This window comes from Heterocephalus glaber, unplaced genomic scaffold, assembly GCF_053883595.1.
Source record: "Heterocephalus glaber isolate CG9 unplaced genomic scaffold, H.glaber_assembly_v1.0 deba00001690, whole genome shotgun sequence".
NCBI classification, from domain to species: Eukaryota; Metazoa; Chordata; class Mammalia; order Rodentia; family Bathyergidae; genus Heterocephalus; species Heterocephalus glaber.
In genome coordinates, this window is record NW_028258415.1 from 4,319,177 (window position 1) to 4,340,047 (window position 20,871).

The 20,871-nt window shown below is 35.1% G+C and overlaps 1 protein-coding gene across 3 annotated transcripts in view; it reads left to right on the forward strand.

Annotated features, from left to right (window-relative positions):
- LOC101703600 (N-deacetylase and N-sulfotransferase 4) overlaps positions 1-20,871 on the forward strand; it is a 289,039-nt gene that overhangs the window by 253,196 nt on the left and 14,972 nt on the right. For all 3 annotated transcript variants that reach the window (XM_087199297.1, XM_087199298.1, XM_087199299.1), the window contains 5 exons: positions 5,585-5,681; positions 9,840-9,963; positions 11,851-12,025; positions 17,589-17,759; positions 18,980-19,089. In XM_087199297.1, the coding sequence (XP_087055423.1) occupies positions 5,585-5,681; positions 9,840-9,963; positions 11,851-12,025; positions 17,589-17,759; positions 18,980-19,089 (677 nt within the window). The remainder of the gene's footprint in view (positions 1-5,584; positions 5,682-9,839; positions 9,964-11,850; positions 12,026-17,588; positions 17,760-18,979; positions 19,090-20,871) is intronic.

The window sequence follows — 20,871 nt, forward strand, 5'->3', positions numbered from 1 at the left end:
AGATATTAGCTTAAGTTAGAAGAGTCAGCAAAAACTTGACTATGAATTAGGAGAAAATATGAACAGTGTACAAAAAAAATAAATTATTCAAAGATTTTGTGGCAGATCTGAATATTTCCATGACAATGAATACAGTGTAACTGGAGCAATTGTTGAATTAAAATAGTGCTATTCAAATTTGGTCCACAAACAGGATTGAACTGTTTGTTGCTGCTCTACCATGAGACCAGGAGCTTACACTACTCTACATGTTGACTGTCTCACTAAGCATACTGGTTGTTTCTGCTGCTTTTTTGTTTTCATCTTGTAGCAAGAAATTCTCATTGAAGCAAATAGTGTACTGATTCACATTCTAGGACAAGTTTCTTAACTTCTCAATAGGCAAGTATCTGGAAGCATATTGAGGTAGAGTACAGGGAATGTTGTAACGATTACTTTCAAAAACATATGGGCTAAATAAGATGGTAATGTAATTTTCACTCATGCGACTATCCAAAAAGAAGGCAGGCAATCTAGGAAAGGCAGACAGTGCTGTTCCACATTCAGCACCTCAGACCATCAGCTTCTTCAACATACAATTTCCACCTCTGAGTCTCAGGCACACACTGAGACAGTGGGACCAGGGAAACCACAAAGAGTAGCTCTACCTTAAGAAGATGCTTCATATCATTTTGCTCACACTCCATGGAACAGATATTTATCCACACTAAGAAAGCTAGATTCATTAGGCATTGTGAAATACAGTCTAGCTGGCAACCTGTATGCTAAGAAAATAAAGGATGTTTTATTGTAACCAAAGAAAATGAGACTATGTTAACCTTTTCTGCCACATTAAGAAAGTAAAGCTAAAGCTGGACTATGGAGATGTAACACTGAATACTAAATAGAAATGTAGAAAATGTAGACACCAGATATGATTAAATAAAATCTCAGTTGCATAAAATAGAAAAGAAACTTTGAGTTTACTGGTTTGTAATTAACTCCTCTAGTTGCATTTTCTATAGATGAATTTCGTTTAAAAAATCTAAAACACATAATCTAATCTTTTTCAAAGTAAATTCTAACATGATGTAGCTGTCTTCATACTTTGCTAGTCTTTTTATACTGCATTTCCATGATTTTCCAATGGCAGCTAAGGACAGAAAATGCATTTAGATCAAGAATATTTTTTAATTTCATAGAGTGCAAATGTCACTGCCATAGTTAGTGTTATCTAGAAGCAGAGTCTGAGACAGTGACTCAGTAGCAAATGATATATCAAGGAAATGCTTTCAGGAAAAACCAATGAGGGAAAATGAGGAACAGAAGAGAAAAAGTGAAAGCTCTGAGCATGGCTGTGGTCAGAACAAAGTCTAGCCTTGAGTTGTTCTTCAGGGAAGGACCTAGTCACAGACAATTGCTTCACCTTGAGGCAAGCAGGTCTCTTGTATCTGTGTGTTAGTCACAGGACAAATAGCCCCTGAGAATGGGAAAGGGATGTAGAGTGTAACTTGCCTTTCAGATGGTTCTTCTCAGCCAGCCAAGAACAATTCTCATTCTGCCCTATTGAAGGCCATTAACAGTTGAGAGGTTGGGAGAGGGACATGAGGGTAGAGAAACTGCATTAGCCAGAAATGAGGACCTTTTCAGCAGAGAAAAGCACATTGCTATGATCTACTCCTTTTGCTCATTCATCTCCAATTATTTCTTATAATATTCACTCCATCAAGGCAAATTTTTCAGGATTCTGAGAGGAAAATTCCTGGGGAAACTTTTAACAGGTGAGATACTGTCAGGAAACTGTAACCTTATTGGTGCATTTGGCTCCAAAGCTAATGCCAGTGCTTACTTACTGTGTCCCAGATTCTGGATTTTCCTTACCCTTGGCTCATGGCTTTGGTGATCTCCAAGGCTTCCCTGGTGAGTCAAATACTGTTTGAGGATCAAATATAGTAGCAGTAGTTGTAGTTTGTGCCTTCAATGCTCTTCTTGTAAATTTCTCCAGGAATTATAACAGAAAAGGCTTACACCTGAATAGAGAGAACTTAATTTGCGAAGCAAGGAGCATACTGTGGTAGAATCTGCTCTGATTCCTACTCAGCAATTATCAGATCAGATCCTTTCTCATTTATAGTTAAACTAAGTATAGAGATGCCAGGTAACCTTACTGATTATTTAGGTGCTAAACATAATTCTCCCTGTTCTTACTATATAGCAGCTATTCTACTTCTTCATGATGATCCAGCTCAGTTACCCCTACAAGGATGGTGACTCATTTCCATGTCTGCTGGTCTATTTGTACAAAGAGTCCAAAGTACCCAGGCAACAACTGCAGCATTCAGATCAGTGATCCTCTTACCATGTCCCCTGTTAAAAGAGTACCTCCCCAGGAACTAGATGCCTTAGACACATGGAACTTAAAAGTCATGAGGATAAAAAGCAAAAATTCTCTAAGAAGGTCATTGAGAATGATGGTGAGCAGGCCCACTCTTACATCTACTCCTTCATTCCTAGACTTAACTATACTATCTTTTGGAGAAACAGCATCAAATAGCTTTTAATTTAAAAAGTGCACTAAATACACTAGATATCCAAGTTGGACCCTCAATTCTATATTTTAAGAAGTCTTTCTATCACAGGAGCTTCTATATAGTGAACTATATTGATACTACCAGTGACTTGCATAGCCAAATGCCCACTTCCACACTTCCTTTACCAGAAAGTGGTTCCCTTTATCTGAAGGAATATTATATGAGATAACTTGTCAATGAGTCAGACACCCTGTGAGCCCATCACTCTGTGATGACCAAGACTGTGTGGGCAGAGAAAGAGAACTAATACTTTCAATACATGTCAAGCCTTACCTTGATGAATCACTATGCTTTTCAGGATGGAACTGTCTAATATTATCAATTTTACACTATGTGACAGGATACTACTATTTCTGGGACTTAGAAAATATCTCTGTTTCTGTCAGGTAAACATCTAGGCACAGCACTAACTAGAGCAGAGTTGAGGGAAGGAGGCTTATGCATCACTTCCATTTTGTGACCATGACTGCTTCACTAATGAGCTTTTTATATCAGCACTGCGTTAGTGAGAAAAAGACACTCATCCCTGGTAGTGTCCGGAACTAGTTGAATCACACTGTCCATTTGGTGTTTAGCACTTCTCCATTTGGTTTCCACTGGTGTACCTTCATGTACAATAAAGAACAAACTCTATGTAACTCTTATAACTCTATCCACATGCCTTTTCCTTATAACGTAGTAGCACTAATCTTAGCTTGGTTTTCCAAGTTGCCTGACCAACCTGTCCTATGGTTTTCATCGCTACTGATTAGTCTGTCACATCCTTACATTTGGCTACTAGACTACCAAACAAACAGTCATAGTGATATATGCTTATTTGTAATCCTAGCACTTGGGAGACTAAGGCAGAAAGATCATGTGTTTGGGGCTACATAGCAAGTTCAAGGTCAACCTGTACCACATAATAAGACTTTATCTCAAAAAAGAAAGAAAGAAAAGAAAAAACAAAAAAAGACCAGGTACACTGCCCAAAAGTCTGCTAGTTAGAAGGTTTCCATCAACCACCATTTTAGAACTACTATCCACCTCCAAGTAAGACAATAGTGTATTAGGGTCCATAGAATTTAACTAACAAATGAGTCAACCCATTCACAAACCAACTTGGGTTTTCCTTATTTATGAACAGTTTATAGGAAACCTATCACAAAACTATAGAAATAGCTGATGGAGAGGCATTAGAAGAAAGGTGTCATGTGACATAGGAACCTAGGCCACTTATAGGCAAAGGTCAGCTCGAGACCAATCCCAGAATACCAAGTGTATCTCTACTGTATTACAATGACCTTAGAAGATTTGGTGAGTTTGTCAGTACCAATTCATGATGGGTGGTTATGACCACATGATCACAAACACTCTTCTAGAGCCCAGCAGCATATCTGAAGCTGTTGTTTGAATTATTTGCTTCAGATGACATATTTTGCTGCAGAACCTTAGGGGATTTCTCTATACATGGGATTTCTCTTCAGTGGCTTGCCAGAAACTCCACCTGGCAAAGATGCCATAGTATCCCAGGTCTTCTATGATGTACAACCCAAGTGTGAGGGTGGCTTCTACCTGAGCTTTACCTAACCTCTGGCTTTGCTCTAGGCTCCATTCAAAGCTTTCTGTGTCACTCAATTAATCTCTCAGAGCACAATTCTCTACTGCAATAATATGCTGCTTCCAGCATCCAAAAAGTCCTAAACAAGCATTATGCTTTCTTCTTAGCAGTAAGAGTTGGTGTTTTCACTGACACTTTGGTATGGACAAGAGGTCTCAGTGTGATATAGATGTTTGCACTTCTGAATCTTCAGGGTACAGCAGACTCCTGAAATTTCAAATGATTGCCCTCTCCCCTCTGAATTGTGTGTGTCTTATCAAGGCAGCCACAATATTTGCCTTTTGTTACTTATCAGGTCCCATTAACATCGTGTCATCAGTATAAGAGGGCAACATTTGATTTTACAAAATATCCAGATGATCCAATTCCATTTAGTCTGTAAAATGATACTATGAAAAATAAGCATTAGAGCATTAAAACATTATTTTTTTAAAGTTAAATGTTATTTGAAGAAAATAATTTTTCTCAAGCATATTTTTTAAATTGCTAAAATAGTATTTTAAGCATAGTGGAGCATGCTTGTGGTACTAGCTACTCAGGAGGCTGAGGCAAGGGATCTCCTTGAGTCCCAGAGTTTGATACTAGGCTCCATAACATAGTAGGTAGGATGTCTTCTCAAATGACAATAATATGATAACAATACTATTTTGAGAAAAAGATTTTAATAACAGTTTCTTTTCTTTTAGTGCCTTTTATCTCTTCTTTTTAAAACAAAATTTGAAAACAGTAAAGGAAGAGATTAAACAAATTAAGTAAAATGAAATAGAAGATTTATTTTTTGGCTTCTTTAATCAAACATTGGAAGTTTGAGTATGAAAAACATTTCTTGATAGATTTTTCTATTTTTAACTGCATACATATGTATTTTGTGCTGCAGTAAAATATTGAGAAGTTTGATTTTCCAGCACCTATATTTGGCAAAATGGTCAAAAGAATCAAAACTACAAACAGCTCATTTGTCAAGTACTATTTTAAGAAATATTCATCAGAGAAACTCACATTGAATAGAGAATAACAAAATATTTGGCCTCTAATATTTAGATGTTTCAATGCAGAAAACATTAAAATTGAAAATAAGCTATGAAACCTTGGTAAGACTAGGCTAAGTTAGGACTTCTGATCTACAGATATAAAACCTAAACCCACAAAGGGAGCAGTAACTCAGGGCCTAGTAGCTCATCCAACTGGAGAGGTGACAGCAGGATTGATCCCACACTGAGCTACAGCCTGGAGGTAAGTAGAGGTGCCTATCACTTCATAAGGAAAGGATTTAGAAATCAGAGAACCAGAACAGGATCTAACTTCTAGCTCCAGAGAATCAGACAAGAATTTGATTTTGTCTTTAAAATAATTGTTAGGGAATAAAGACAATCATTCAACACATAGTAAGATCTGTTACTCTTCCTTCTTGCAGAATCCATGTGATGATAAACGACACAAAGACATCTGGTCCAGGGAGAAAACTTGCGACCACTTACCAAAATTCCTTGTAATTGGGCCACAAAAAACAGGTAAGGATAGTGAATTGTGTGCTATTTTTTTTTGTATTAGGCAGCATATCTTTGAATGGAATTATTAGATTAGGTTTTTTGTTGTGAAATCCCTAGGCATTCATGCAAGTTCATTATTAAACTGCTTCTCTTCCTCATTAAGCATCTTTATGTCACAAACCTCAAGAGGACCTTAATGTTGTCATCGATTAGACTTAACAATTGATTACACTTTAACAATAGATTTTAAACCTTTCCAACACATACCTTGTCTTCATCACTTTCCTTTCACTGTGACACAATACATGACACCTATAATTTAGAAGAGGTTTATTTTGCTGATGGTTTAAGTCCGTGGTTACCTGGCTCCAAGGGAAAAACAGGATAGCAAAGGGTCATGGCAGAAGAAAACATGCTCAACCCTTGACAGCCATGAAGCAGAGAGTGAAGGGAGGAGCCAAGAAAAAGAATACACCCTTCTAGGTCAAACCCCAGTAACCCATCTCCAACCAGGCCCCACTTCCCAGCAGCACATTCAGCTACTGAAGTCATCAATGGGTGAATCCACTGGCAAGTATAGCACCCAGTAATCCAATCACTTTCCAAACATGGGAGACTTTGGGGGAATGTTTTAAATCAAAACCATAACATATGCCAAATTTCTGAAAATTTTGTCACAATTGTTCCATCTGATTTTCAATTTTTGCTTTTGGCAGCTTTCCCTAATTAACTTTCTAGTTCACTTTTCTAAGTGATTTGGACAGATTTAAATGCACATCAGCCTATTTTGGTTCAGAGCCACTATCATAATTATTTTCACATATTTTTACATGTGTGGGGGGTTCAAAACAATAATCACTGAGTCTGACTATGGTTTAGACATATTTTTGATATATCTAAAGTTCAGCAGATACTTTTTCCTTGGTATTTTCTCATGCACTGAAGGACAACTGTGTAAGAATGGAGTAAAGGAGAGTCATTTCACCAGAGATGACAATTTCTATCAGAATATTTTATACTTTCTTCAGTATGTGACAGTTTTATACACTTTGCTCATGTTCTGATTAATTAAAATTTTTATTGAGCTGCTGCATTTTGAATTCACTACTTTTGACTAGAAGCCTTTCAACAGAGAGTGGCCAAACCATAACACAAAAGAAACAGCCACAGTAGTAAATAAGCTTGGCCCCAATGAAGATATCAGTAATACTGTAAGTAGATCATTTTAAAGGTTGGGAGCACAATAGCATTATTACTTCTTAGTTCTACTAGGAAATTACAGGTTAGTAACTATGAATCTGTTTTCCCTCCTTGTTGTCTGTACTTATGAAAACAATACATTATACCTTGAGATTTTAATATTTGACCTACCAGTATGGCAATGATAAAGCTCTTAGCTGGTTTTGGCTTTCCCAAGATAAATAAGAAAACAAGCTAAAACAAAGCAATTGGATGATAATATTTTATGTGCCACAAAATATTCTAATATAAAATGATTGTAATAATTTTTAAATTCACTCATAGACATCTGAAGTTATATTTTGTTTCTCATATTGCTTTAGTTGGCAAAGCTTTCACCACTGCCAGAGACTGTAAAATCCCTGGAGGGTGTCACAGATAAACACTAACAATCTGGCATTAAATGTAGTTGCCTTTCAACAACTTAAACATTGTGCATGCATTCTTTTTAGCAAGCAAGATATGCAAAAGTGCTCCTCAAACTCCTATTCTCTTGATTGCTGTGATGTGGGAAGGAAAGAATATTTCTGAATATTAGGAGGATTCTTGTTGGTGAAAATGAGCCATTGAATGAGAGCAAAGAAGGGGCAAAAGCTCAGACTTGATGGTTGCCCTGCATCTAGAGGACTCAGAGTTTAAACCATACTCTTCCTGTGTTCTTTCCAACAGCTCTGCATCCTTCATCTTTCAGAGTCAAATTTCACTATTACTAGTGCAAAAGAGGATTTTTCTAAGAGAGTTTAATTTACCACAGTAATTCTCAAAGCATCATTCATTGGCCTTAAAACTTCCGGAAAGTTGATGTTTCCATTGTCAGTATTATCTTTTCATGATTTGGCTGGCTTGCTTTGGTACATAAAACTAAAGAGAAAAGGATAAGGAGGGTTCCTCTTAGAATAGGACAAAATCTGAAGACTTTTCTCTTCCTTCACAAGATATTTATATTAAAGAAATTGGATAAAAATGATGAAAACATAGGTGATAATAAAATGTAAATACATTTTGAGGTAGTAAGTCTTGATTTTGAGCCTGATAATATGAATATGAAGTCACATGTCAGCTGTCCCTGGTTGGAAGTGTTTTTGCTCTCCTCCCTGTTGGAGGACTCCTGATGCCCTCCAGCTCCCAGCAGCATGGAAGTATAAGGGTCAGAACATAAAAGCTTTGCCTATCTGTATCCCTGGAGAGAACTGGGTACAATTCCACAACCATCGGTGCGATTAAACATTGCTTCGTAGTTCTGAGGGAAGCTAATGGATATTCAGCAATAATTCTAAAATAATCTTTTGTTTCTGCCCTGAATCTGTCTGTATCCAATATTTTAAGAATATTAAACTATCAATTTTCTCAGCTCTCTTGTAGTTCCTACTCCCTCCTTGACCCTCTCCATTCTCATCATAATTTATTTTTTTAAATTAACTTTATTGGTACATTTTAGGTATACAATATAATGATATTCATCATTGGAAATTTGCACCTTTACATAATCTCTCTTGGTTCTTCTTTTTCCCCCTTCCTCTGCCCTCCCTTCAACCCCTCCATTCCTCCCTATTTACAAAGACTTTGTTTCCATTTTTTCCTTATCTCATATTAATCTCATTCCCTTCTTTCCTTTCCCCTACCCCTCCCACTTCCCCTTCCCCTTTGCCCCTTTTCTTCCTTTTTCACATTATCTATTATACCTTTTAGTCCTTATTTACACTTTCAGTTTCTCACACTAGAGAAACTATTTGGTATCTACACGTGTGTGTCCTATTTATTTCACTTAAGAGTATCACCTTCTCATCATAATTTAAATACATTTACAGAGCCCTCAGCTTAAAGAAAAAAACATTTAAAAGACCCCTCTGGATTCCATGCTCCCTTCCAGCTACTACGCTGTCTCTAGTTCATGTCCTCTCCCTGGGAAATGTTTGTTCCTTGGTCATATTTTTTACTTTTTGAATTCTTATTATTTCAAGAACAAATCAGATTGGTTCTTTAAAACTCCACTCATCCTTCATAACTTCTACACTTGTATTTTCCAGCATAGTTGAGGTGATTTTCTCACTGGTCTAATTCAGTTCTTAAGCAGTTCTTAAGCTATTCTTTCTTCATTTTTTCAAAACTTGAGATTTTATGATTTGATTCTATAATTGTTATTCTCCAAAAAGTTTTTTTGAGTTAGTAAATAACTCTCTCATTAGGGCACTTCTTAGTTTTTGCCACACTGTTAACTAGAAGCCACCCATTCTAGTTGTTTTCATATATCTAAATCCATTGTTCCTTTCTTTCCTTCAGCTACTCATGCCCATATTCGAATAATCTTTTTATTACTTTTGTACTTGACCCAACTTCACAGGGGGATTCATTTTATTGAGAGTAACACCTGTTTTTGTTTTGTTTTGTTTTGGTACCAGGGATCGAGCTTGGGACCTTGCAGTTGTGAGGCAGGCAGCAGAACCACTGAGCTAAGTCCCTGGCCCCATCACATGTATTTTTAATCAATAGTTATCACCAATCATTACTCCAAGGCTATACAAAGGGTAACACATTACCATCTGTTGAACAGCTTCACTTACTTGAACTAAATTTAAATGGTGCTGAGAACTCACCAGTTTCAGATACCATGCCTAATACTAGAAATAAAAGTAGAGATACCTCATGACCTTCAAGCTTTAGCCACTCACTTGACTCCAGAAGAGAACCTGAATCATATCACTGTGGATCTGCTAAACTTTGGCTACATACTGATATTAAATCTCATACTTAGGTAAATAGAACCACATAGACAAATATAAGAATAATTAGATTGTTACCATATGAAATGTACCTAATGGATGCTAAAGAAAATATTTTGACACTAAAAATATTGTCTTCTCTATGTTGCTTTTTGAACAATATGATATTTTGTCTCTTCTTTTATTATCATATATCCTTTACCTTCTTTTTCTGTAATAGGGACAACTGCACTTTACTTATTTCTTCTTATGCATCCTTCCATCATCAGCAATCTTCCCAGCCCCAAAACATTTGAAGAAGTTCAATTCTTTAATGGCAACAACTATCACAAAGGAATTGACTGGTAAGAAAAATAATGAAAAATAAACTTTATTATTAACACGTGCTCTACCACTACTCGGCAATCATAGATATATACATGACATCTGCATAATTACAGTATAATTTTGTTATGCTCAACTCCACCACAGTGAATTAGAAATTAATTTATAATGATGATTTGTTTAATCAGTGTTGCATATAATTTGATTTGGATAATGCAATAATGATAATGTTTTTCTGGTAAGTTAATATGATTGAATAAATAACATTATAGGACATTTTTCATCAGAATTATTCATAAGAATATTTAAAATTCTCCTTAAACCCACTATTATTTTACAGTGCCTAATTTTTTATTAAACACATAATTTGTCTTCACAGTGATGTTTGAGGAAACAAATAAATCAGTACACTGCTAATTTTATACTGTGTGACATGTGTCTTCATTAACCACATAAACAGTATGTGTTGTGTTACAATGTATGCTGATATTTGTCATGCAAATAACAGCAGAGCATTTCCAAAACCATATCAATTCTAGGCACATGCACACATGAAAGAAATATTAATTAGCACTTGATAAATTATGAAAAATTTAAAGTCATAATATTTTCTATAAAATTGAATAAATTTTATATTGGACATGATCTTTACTCTGGTGATTTTTGTTCTACTTCTCTCCCTGTTTTCCATGAAAATATGGTCTTGATTTTAATTTTAGTTCCCAGGTATGTAAAACAAATTTCACTTAAGGAAAAGTTCCCCAGTATGCACATTTGTGGTAACTTTGTATGCCATCATCACGTATATCTGTTTTCCTTGAAAGACCTATTCTTTTTATATATAGCTAGCATCAGAGTCAGGTAAGGGCAATCCCAGTAAGCAGCTCTGGCTCCCTGTCATGAGTAGATGTATCCACTCTACATCTAGAGTATTACTACCCTAAAGTACTCTCAAAAGTCTAAAAGAGATTTGGAATTGCACACAAGCTATTAAAGACAGAACAGTAATTTTCCCTGATCTGTGAGCTCAAATGGAACATAGATTGTTAAGCAGGAATATAGATGAGATTCTTCAGCACTCCACATTTGGGAAACATAATAACAAATGTCAAAGAGGAAAATAAGAGTCTTATATGAATTCTTAATTGCTCCCATTATTTATTTCTAGAACATTTGAGGGTTAGAGAAGTGATGAGCTATAAGGAGGGTTACACACATAATTAAAGCCTTGTACTAAATTAACCTCAGAACATATTGATTCCCAAATCTACGCACAGAGGAATGTTCTGACAGCATATGGAGGAGTAAACCTACCAAGGCACCACAGGATCAGCTGGCAGGAAATATCTGCTTAATTACTCTAGATAGACTATAATATGCTCATATTGCTACATATACCACAAATTATGCAGAAGTCAAAAAGGAGAACAGCTATTCCTTAATCTGTTTAGTATTTTATAGCTATTTTGACTTACATGTCTTTCTGTCTTGAGAACTTTAATCTTACCTTAAGAATTTCTGCATTCAAATTTGCAAGCACATTTCTATTTTAAAATATCAGTTAAGCAAGATGATATAATTTTTGTTTGCCAGGAGTAAACAATATTTCTGGATTTGGCTTTCAGTAGCACAGAATATCATTTCAAATCTGTAGTATTTTCTGTTTGTTCCTTATCAGCCTACTCATTTCATTTCACTCCTTTCTATGCCCAAAATGAGTCATAGAACAAGAATATTTGGGGGTTTTTTAATCATATTTAAAATGTATGAAATGTCCACTATTTGAACTGCTTTATAGCAGAATAATTACAAACTGGTATAAATGAATGTAAAAACATTTAAACTACTTCTTAGCAGAAAATGGTGAGAAAAAATATCTCAGGTTAATTATCTCTCTCTGCCTTCAGGTATATGAACTCTTTCCCTACTCCATCCAACATTACTAATGACTTTCTATTCGAGAAGAGTGCTAATTACTTCCATTCAGAAGATGCCCCCAAGCGAGCTGCATCTCTTGTCCCCAAAGCCAAGATCATCACCATCCTCATCAACCCTTCAGACAGAGCTTATTCATGGTATCAGGTATGAGAAAAGGAAAATACTGCTAAAAGCATTCAGTTGTAGCTTGAATGTAGGTGATGGTAAATCATCAAAACAAAGCCCAGACACACTGAAGGGTCAAGTGTAAAAATATGTAAACTAGGGCCAGGGATTTAGCTCAGTGGTTCCAGCATCTGCCTCGCAAGTGTAAGGTCCTGAGTTTCATCCCCAGTACCAAAAAAAAAAAAGAAAAGAAAAAGAAAAAAATATGTAAACTAAATCAAAACAATGCATAAGAAAAGTTGAATATTTAACTCATACCAAATTGGACAAGGACTTCCAATCATAAACAAAAAAGCATACATCAAAGAATTAATAGATTGTATCAATAATTATAAGCATGTAAAATATTGCCATATAAAAATTTAACAAAAGTAAAAGTCAGTATCTAAGGAGGGCATCTTTAATAAGCACATGGTAAATGGCTTAACATTATGGATTCAAGCTACATCCATTCTCCTATAAATGACTCAAATTTATCCTCCTTTATAGTGGAGTAGTGCTCTGTTGTGTATAAGTAACACATTTTCTTTATCCATTCATTAGCTGATTGATATAGGCTGCTTGCAAGATTTAGCAATTATTAATTGTGCTGCTGTAAACATGAGTGTGCATGGGCTGTAATATGATGTCTTTAATACTTTGAGGAAAATGCCTAGTAGAAGAATAGCTGAGTCAAATGGAATTTCTATTTTTAGTTTTTTGAGAAATCCCCATACTGATCTCCATAATGGTTTTACTAGTTTGCATTCTCAACAAAAATGTAAAAGGGTTTTTTTCCCCACAGCCTCTCCAGGATTTGTTATTATTTGATTTCTTGATGATAGTCATTTTTTCTGTAGTAAGCTGGAACCTCAGTGTAGTTTTCATTTACATTCAATTTTTGAGCAATAAAAATCCTTTGAAAATGGTAACCAGTGTGTGATGACCAGATTTCCTTTTAAGCATTACAGATTTTCCTCATTTAATGACCTATTTGTTTAACAACTTTGTGGACTTACAACCAAGGCACACTCTTTGGACTTAAAACCCACCACTCAGACTTATGACCCATCTTTTTTTTTTTTGTACAGTTAGGTACATCTTGTTGATAGACCCTCAATGTCTTTTTTTAAGGACAGTACACTTTGTTTATACAGTACTGTAATTTTTGCTGTTTGTACTATATAGTACAATTTTGTGATTTTATGTACTATTAAACATCATGGTACAACATGTAAGAGTTATGCAAATAAAAGTAAAGTAATCAAGTTAGAAATTCCTTTTGCCATTTCTTTGTTCTGAATATTGTAATTTACATGTATACACAATTACTCATTTAGTGACCCATTCATTTAATTACCTAGTGGCAGGAACTCAGTCATGCCTGTATATTATTTGCTGTTTAAATAAAGGACCAGAGTAGGACAAAGCGTCACTCATTTGTCAAAGTAAAAGTAAAGTCAAAGTAAAGGCTATGGTAGTAGGCCTGAGACTGAGAAATGGAGATCCACTAGACAGAGACTAAGTAGAAACTGAAGGAAATAAAAGGTATTATTGAGTGTTTAGGGATAGAAATCAATTAGAAGTTGGTGAGGAAATATCAAGGATAACCAAGTTTCCTTCCAACCTAGGCGACTGGGTAATGGCCACATGTTCCCATGCAACAAGAAGCACTGGAGAAGAACACAGGAGGTCTCTAGTGTGGTGAGAAATAGAAGGCTTCAGAAATAACAATCATGTCACATAGATCCCTACCTTAATGGGAAGGAACAGCAGAGTTAGCTGGCACTTTGGGATGATATCTGAGGTGGAAACAGAAATTTGTGAATCATAAACATGAAGCCATGGTCACACACATAGTAAAATCATCAAAGGAGAAAGTTTAGAGTGCAGAGTAGGATGAGGCAGCAAGAGAGACAAACAAATACAGCCAGAGTAGAAGAAATCCAGGCTCGCAGAGACATTAACTCCAAGAGGAGGACAAATGCAGGCTATAACACTGCCAAAATCCCAAGAAATCAGACAATCAAGCAAAACAAAGCTCAAGTTATTTTCATTAGATTGAAAGACAAAGAAGGCCTCAACAACAAAGCCAGGTACATCTGGCTGAGGATCAAGTAAGAGGGAGAAAGGAATAGTAGCAGTCTTTGCAAATGACTCCAAAAGTGTGATTTTGAAGGGGAAAAACAAGACATAGGCTTATTTCATAGGAGTTGAAATGAGTTCACTGTAAACTTGTATAGTGGTGATGATTCGAATTAAAATGGAGTAATTCCAAAGAAAAAGAAAAATTAAAGGCTCAGGAGAGAAAGTGACCAATCAACCCTGTGAAGTTTCAGGAAAGAATGGCTATAGTAAATAGTTGAATAAACAGAAATATATCATAAAACAAAATTAAATACATAGAATTGAGAACAAAACAACTTATAAAATGTAATTTGCAGAATATTTTTAAACTAGTGATATTCTTATTCATTAAGCCATTAAATGACAAGTTCTAAAGGCAAATCTTACACTATTAGAATTTTAACATCTTTATATATCTGAAAAACCATTCATGTGATATAAAAATAACTCATTTTTAATGGCAGCAAAATCACAGATTCATGAATTATTTTGTTTATTGTCCATATTCACAATTAAAGGAAAAGGTGAATTCCATTTAGAGATTACTGAAAATAAAGAGGCCATCTTTTGTTGATCTAACCTCATAGATTATACCAGATCCTATTAGTGAGCATCTGTCTAAGAAACCCTGGGTTGAAATTTGAGGAATAGAAGACAGGATGGATGTAAATGCTGGTGAACTTAAAGCCCTGACATAGAGAAATCACAGTGACTATGATGGTCTGTCCTCAGAGATGTCTAGAAGGAGTTAACCTGATGAAAAGTAGAGCAATTGTTTAGGGAGGTAGCATTTTGAAAAGAGAAAAGGGTAAGTGGATTGAAATCATTGCAGTGAGTGGGATGAATTTGACCACAGAAACATAAAATTGCTTATAGCAGTGATAGCTTAATTAAAATTGGTGATCTTGGACTATGATGATAATAGTGCATATATATATATATATATATACACACACATATACATATATATACACATATATATGTATACATATATATATAAATCCCAAATGCATGAGTGCATTTTGTATATGTGTGCATTTAATGCATATAGAAAACAATTGCAAAGTAAATGAAAAGATTAAAACAGAATTTTAGGAATATAAAATAACAAATATTTTTTTTAAATTTGGCTTCTTTTTCTTTTCTAAATTTCTTCAAAAATATGCATTACTGGTAGATAAAAATATGACACTGCAAATTAGGATTAAAAGTATTTGGTTATCCCAGTGCAACACTTGAACTGGAAACAAGATTCATTAATCAGGATGCATGAATCAGTATTTTCCACAAGATACAAAAAATATGTTTTTCTCACTTTACAAAAACTCATGTTCAATGAAAGGTAAATTTATTCTTTAAAGATTCCAAAAGCATTAAGATGTTAATGTTTTTAATTAAAAGCTTTGAATTCAAATATTTGGAGCAAATGTTGAAGATTTTTCTAGCAGAAAGCATTATCATTCCTTAGAGTGGATTAAAATAAATCTGATTTTCACATAGATTAAATCATTTAAATAAAATAAAATCTATATGAAGTGAGTGCTTCTTTGTGCCTAATTTTTCAAATGAATTCTTTGAAAATACAGGCTTAAGAGGAATTATTTTTTCTGATAGTCCTTTTTATTGCCATGTTGCTGAGCATAGGGTTCCAAAGTGCTCCACATTTCAAAATAATGTAGCCTATTCCTTAGCTAGTCCTGTCTATTCAGTAAATACCATAAATCCAAAGCTCAGCAGGTGTAATTCAGAAACTCCTACAAATGTCACCTGCCACTGTAATTTCTACCCCACATTTTTATAATGGACCTCACAGAGGAACTAAAGTGCTATTTTTCCCATAAAATATGTCCCTTTGTGACTTCCTGGTCATATTTTTATGCTAATCTTTTTAGGTTCAGGAAAATGAAGAAAAGTTGGTGCTAAACTGGTATAAGTCACTGTAGAACAGATTAACTACAGTTCCATATTTTCACTGCTTATAATAAAAAATTTTGCATTATTTATACTATATGCATGTAATTATTTCTAATTCTTATTTAAGTTATGTAATTCTATACATTTTATTGAGTGAATTATGTTTTTGTATATATTTAGCATAATTCAGCAGATTATGTAATCTGTATATATTCAGCAAGTCAATAAATGACCAATAATAAGACTTTTATTATTCCCACCAATCTACCACTACTAGTTACTCTTTAACCATTCACCATTGCTTGAATCATTGTTATTTCTTTTCTTTATGTTGCTTCTAGCTAGCACACCCGGCCTATTACTATACAATGGTATCAGGCCCCAGTATATTTCCATCCTTATGCTTCACTAAATTTTCTTCATACTTACTTTTAGATATCACACAATACCAATTCACTTAACCCCACACACTTCATCCATCCTCACTCAGAATTACCTAATATAATAAGGTTTTCTTAGTTTCCACATTTGTTTACTCTTTCCTAATTATCAAAATCTTTCTCATGACATTTTAGCTCAATAACTTTGGCCATTGAAAAGGGTCTTTTCATGTGTCAGTCAAAACTAATCTTTCATGGCCTGGTTACCATAAAGGGAAAACTTATACCTCTACTTAAATATATGTCTTTGTTACAATCTATTACTCTGGCCTCTTTTACACTGGATTTGATTTCTTTGAAGACAAAGAGTGTGTCATACTTATGCCTTTTTGTCTCTGGGATATATTTCTGTTCTTTGTTCTAGAAAGATGCCTAATCTAATAAAGATGCCTAATGTGATGCTTGTTAAATTTCATTGATGTTAAATTCATCTTACATTGAGTTGGGCTCTCTACTGCTTGACCAATGATGGTTTGGTATGAAATACTCAGAACTGGTACTGAAATTAGGAGCGAAGCTACATTTGGAAATTAGCAGTATTAGTTGAAGAGCAAAAGGATCGTGGGCAACAGCAACACAAATATGACAGTTAAACAAGCATTAGGATAGACATCTGCTTTCTCATACCTGGAGCACCTGCTACACAGAGAAACTGAGGAAGTGTCAGAACCTTGCAGGAGAAGTTGTAATGAAACAAGAGTCCAAATCATACTTAAACCCACTCCCGCCCGTCCAAATCTCTTTTCATCCAGCTTGGTTTATCTGCTCCTTCATATTATTTCACTGGTAAACAGACACATGAAGAATGTCCTTCCATTCTGTCTCTGCTTTAAACCTAAACACTTTAGCTATAAATATAATCACAATCTTATCTTCATATCACTTGATATATACAGAAGGCTTTAAAGTATTTACCTAATAAAGTTAATGTGTTAATGCCCATTTGAAACACATGCAATTTTTACCAAATCCATTATCATCTTTTAAAAGGAATTAATTTTTAACATTATTTTGTGAAATAGACACACACCTCCACAAAACATTTAAAAAGACAACTTTACTGTTGACATTTTTGTTCGCAGCACCAGAGATCACATGAAGATCCAGCTGCCTTGAGGTTTAATTTCTACGAAGTTATTACAACAGGACATTGGGCCCCATCTGACTTAAAAACTTTGCAGAGGAGATGCCTTGTACCGGGATGGTATGCAATCCATATTGAAAGATGGTTAACCTATTTTGCTACTTCTCAGGTAATCCTCTGAAATTAATGTTTGCTGTTTATTACATCATGATTGTGTCTTTCTGACAAATAGAAAATGTGAATCAACATTTCCACAGATAGCAATTTATCATCAGAGACAATGATAATGAAAAAAGAAATGTGGATTTCTACATTTTTAATTCAACTAATTATTTTCATACTGGAGATGGATCCTAGAGCCTTCACACTCCACTATATCCCCAACCCTTTTAATTTTGAGACAGAGTTTCACTAAGTCACTAAATTGCCTAGGCTGGGGTCAAACTTGGGATCCTCCTACTTCAGTATCTGAGTGTTGGGATTACAAGTGTGTACCACCATGCCTGGTTTAATTTCACTGTTATTTAAAGTAGTGTTAAATGGCTCTGAAACACATTCTTGGGATCTTCTTTTTAATACCAGCTGGCCTCAAAGTAAGACTTTCTCTGAAAAGAGATGTCACAAGATTTTTAGGTAGCAATTATCAATGACTAGTAGAACACTTCCTTGGACACAGTTTGCAGAACTCAATGTGCAGATTCCCACTTGCTGTCTGTGTTATGGCACCAGTCTAAGGATGGAAAGAGCTCATGCACTAGTCTGACATGATGGGAAGTGCTATAACAGCTCCAGAAATATGGGATAGAAACAGACAAAAGATTTCAGGAAAGATAAGTGTTCATTATCATTCAAGGGAAAGTTAAAGCCTCAGCAAGTAGACTTCAGCATTGACTTTTTTATTAAACATCCCTCAGGCAAATCTGATATTCTAGGGTAATGAAAGAAGGTCATAAAGTCAGGAACCAACATTTTCCCCTATCCCTTGTCATGGTTTGGAAGAACAGATGGATCATCATCTGAATGATCATTATTTCTAAGCCCATGTCTCCAAGGTTAGCTCATGGGATTTAGCTGGCTAGTTAATCCAATCATCCTACAGTTGGAAAAATCAAGAGAGTGTCCATCTTTATTTCTCATATAGAGTAAAGAAGTTAAGGGCTTTAACTTAATAATGCACACAGACACATAAACAATTGCCTATGCCAAACTTCAATTATTGTTAATGTAGAAGGATGCAAGAATCATAAACAACTAACTGTGTTCTAAGTAATGCACATTTTCTTCCTGTTCAAACTGACCTAATTTAATGCCATACCAGGTCAAGGGAGGCAGCTCAGTCCATTCAATTTAGTTTTGTTCTTCATAAGGTGACTATTTTTGACTTCACAGTTGCTAATTGTTGATGGACAGCAGCTGAGATCTGACCCAGCTACTGTGATGGATGAAGTCCAGAAGTTTCTGGGAGTTACACCTCATTATAATTACTCTGAAGCACTAACGTGAGTCTATTCTCGTGCTTCATTTCATTTCCATTATTTACCATCATAAATTATCAATGGTAGGTGTGTGTATAACATCATTAATACTAGCCATGAATTTGTGTATCATTTTACTACTCAAAAGCAGTCAAAGAAATATCATTATTCATGTAGCATCTCCCTTTAGAATACCAGAAATGATTTATCTTATAAAATATCATAGATATATTATCTTAGGATAAGTTCTCCTATTGTCAGCTTTTTCTCATTATCAGTTTGGTAAACTGAACTTTCTACATACCTGTTTGGACAGAAAGTGTCATAGAACTTGAAGTTACAAAGGTGAAAAAGACATAGTCTCATCCTTTTAGAAATTTTTAAGTTAGAAATTAAGTACCAATGACCATCATTCCCTCTGAAAGTGATCAGCATTTGGGGCAGGATTAGAAAGAAGTACATTCAAGTTTTATTCTATATTTATAAATTATTTATAATCAAATGCAATCACATATAACATTCCAATATTCTATTGTTTTATTGTTTACATATGCCAAACCTACTGGCATATGATGACAACCATTGTGTTATGTTCATGCATTTTATGGGGCAGAAATTAGGATACAGCAAGGATAGTTTGCCTTTGTTCATGACATGTGAGGCTACAACTGGGAAGACTTGATTCCCTGAATATGATTCAAAGGACTGCAGACTGAAATCGTCTGGAAGCTTCTTTACTTACATATTTGGCTCCTGAATCAAAGGACTGCCTGTGTTGCCTCTGCCATATGATACCAGGCTTTCTCATAGTGTAACAGCTGTGTTCCAAAGGGAGTGCTATGTCAAGGGAGCCTGTGGTCCCAGAGAATCATAGTCTTTGACCTAGACCTGCAAGTCACACGGCATTGTTCACACTGCCTTCTATTGGTTATAGCAGTCACTAAAGTCAGTCCAAATCCAAGGGCAGGAAATGAGACTCGATCTCTCTTTTTTTTTAATTAAATTCTTTTATTGGTACATTGTAGGTATACAACACAATTACATTTCTCATTGGGAATTGTACCTTTACATACTGCATCTTGGTTCTTATTTTTTCCCCATCCCCATTCATGCCCTCCACCCTTCCCTATTTACAAAGACTTTATTTCCATTTTTTCCATTTCTCATCATTTTTCCTTTCCCTTCTTTCCTTGCCCTGACCCTCCCAATACCCTTACCCCTTTAGACCTTTTCTTCCTATTTTACATTATCGATTATACATTCTAATCATTGGTACATTTTACGTATACAATATAATGACATTCATCATTGGAAATTTGCACCTTTACATAGTCTCTCTTGGTTCTTATTTTTCACCCTCGCCCAACCCTCCCTTCAACCCCTCCATTCCTCCATATTTACAAAGATTTTGCTCCTATTTTTCCATTTTCTCATATTAATCCCATTCCCTTCTATCCTTTCCCCTAGCCCTCCCACTTCCTTCCCCTTTGCCCCTTTTCTTCCTATTTCACATTACCTATTATACATTTAGTTCTTATTTACACTTTCAGTTTCTCACACCAGAGAAACTATTCGGTATTTACACATCTGTGTCCTATTTATTTCACTTAAGAGTATCGCCTCAATGTGCATCCACTTAGCTATAAATGTCTCTAATTTCTCATTTTTTATGGCTGAGTAGTACTCCATTTTATAAAAAAAAAAAACACATTTTCTTTATCCAGTCTCCAGTTGATGGGCATTTGGGCTCTTTCCAAGTTTTAGCTATTACAAACTGTGCTGCTGTGAACAGGGGCACACATATAT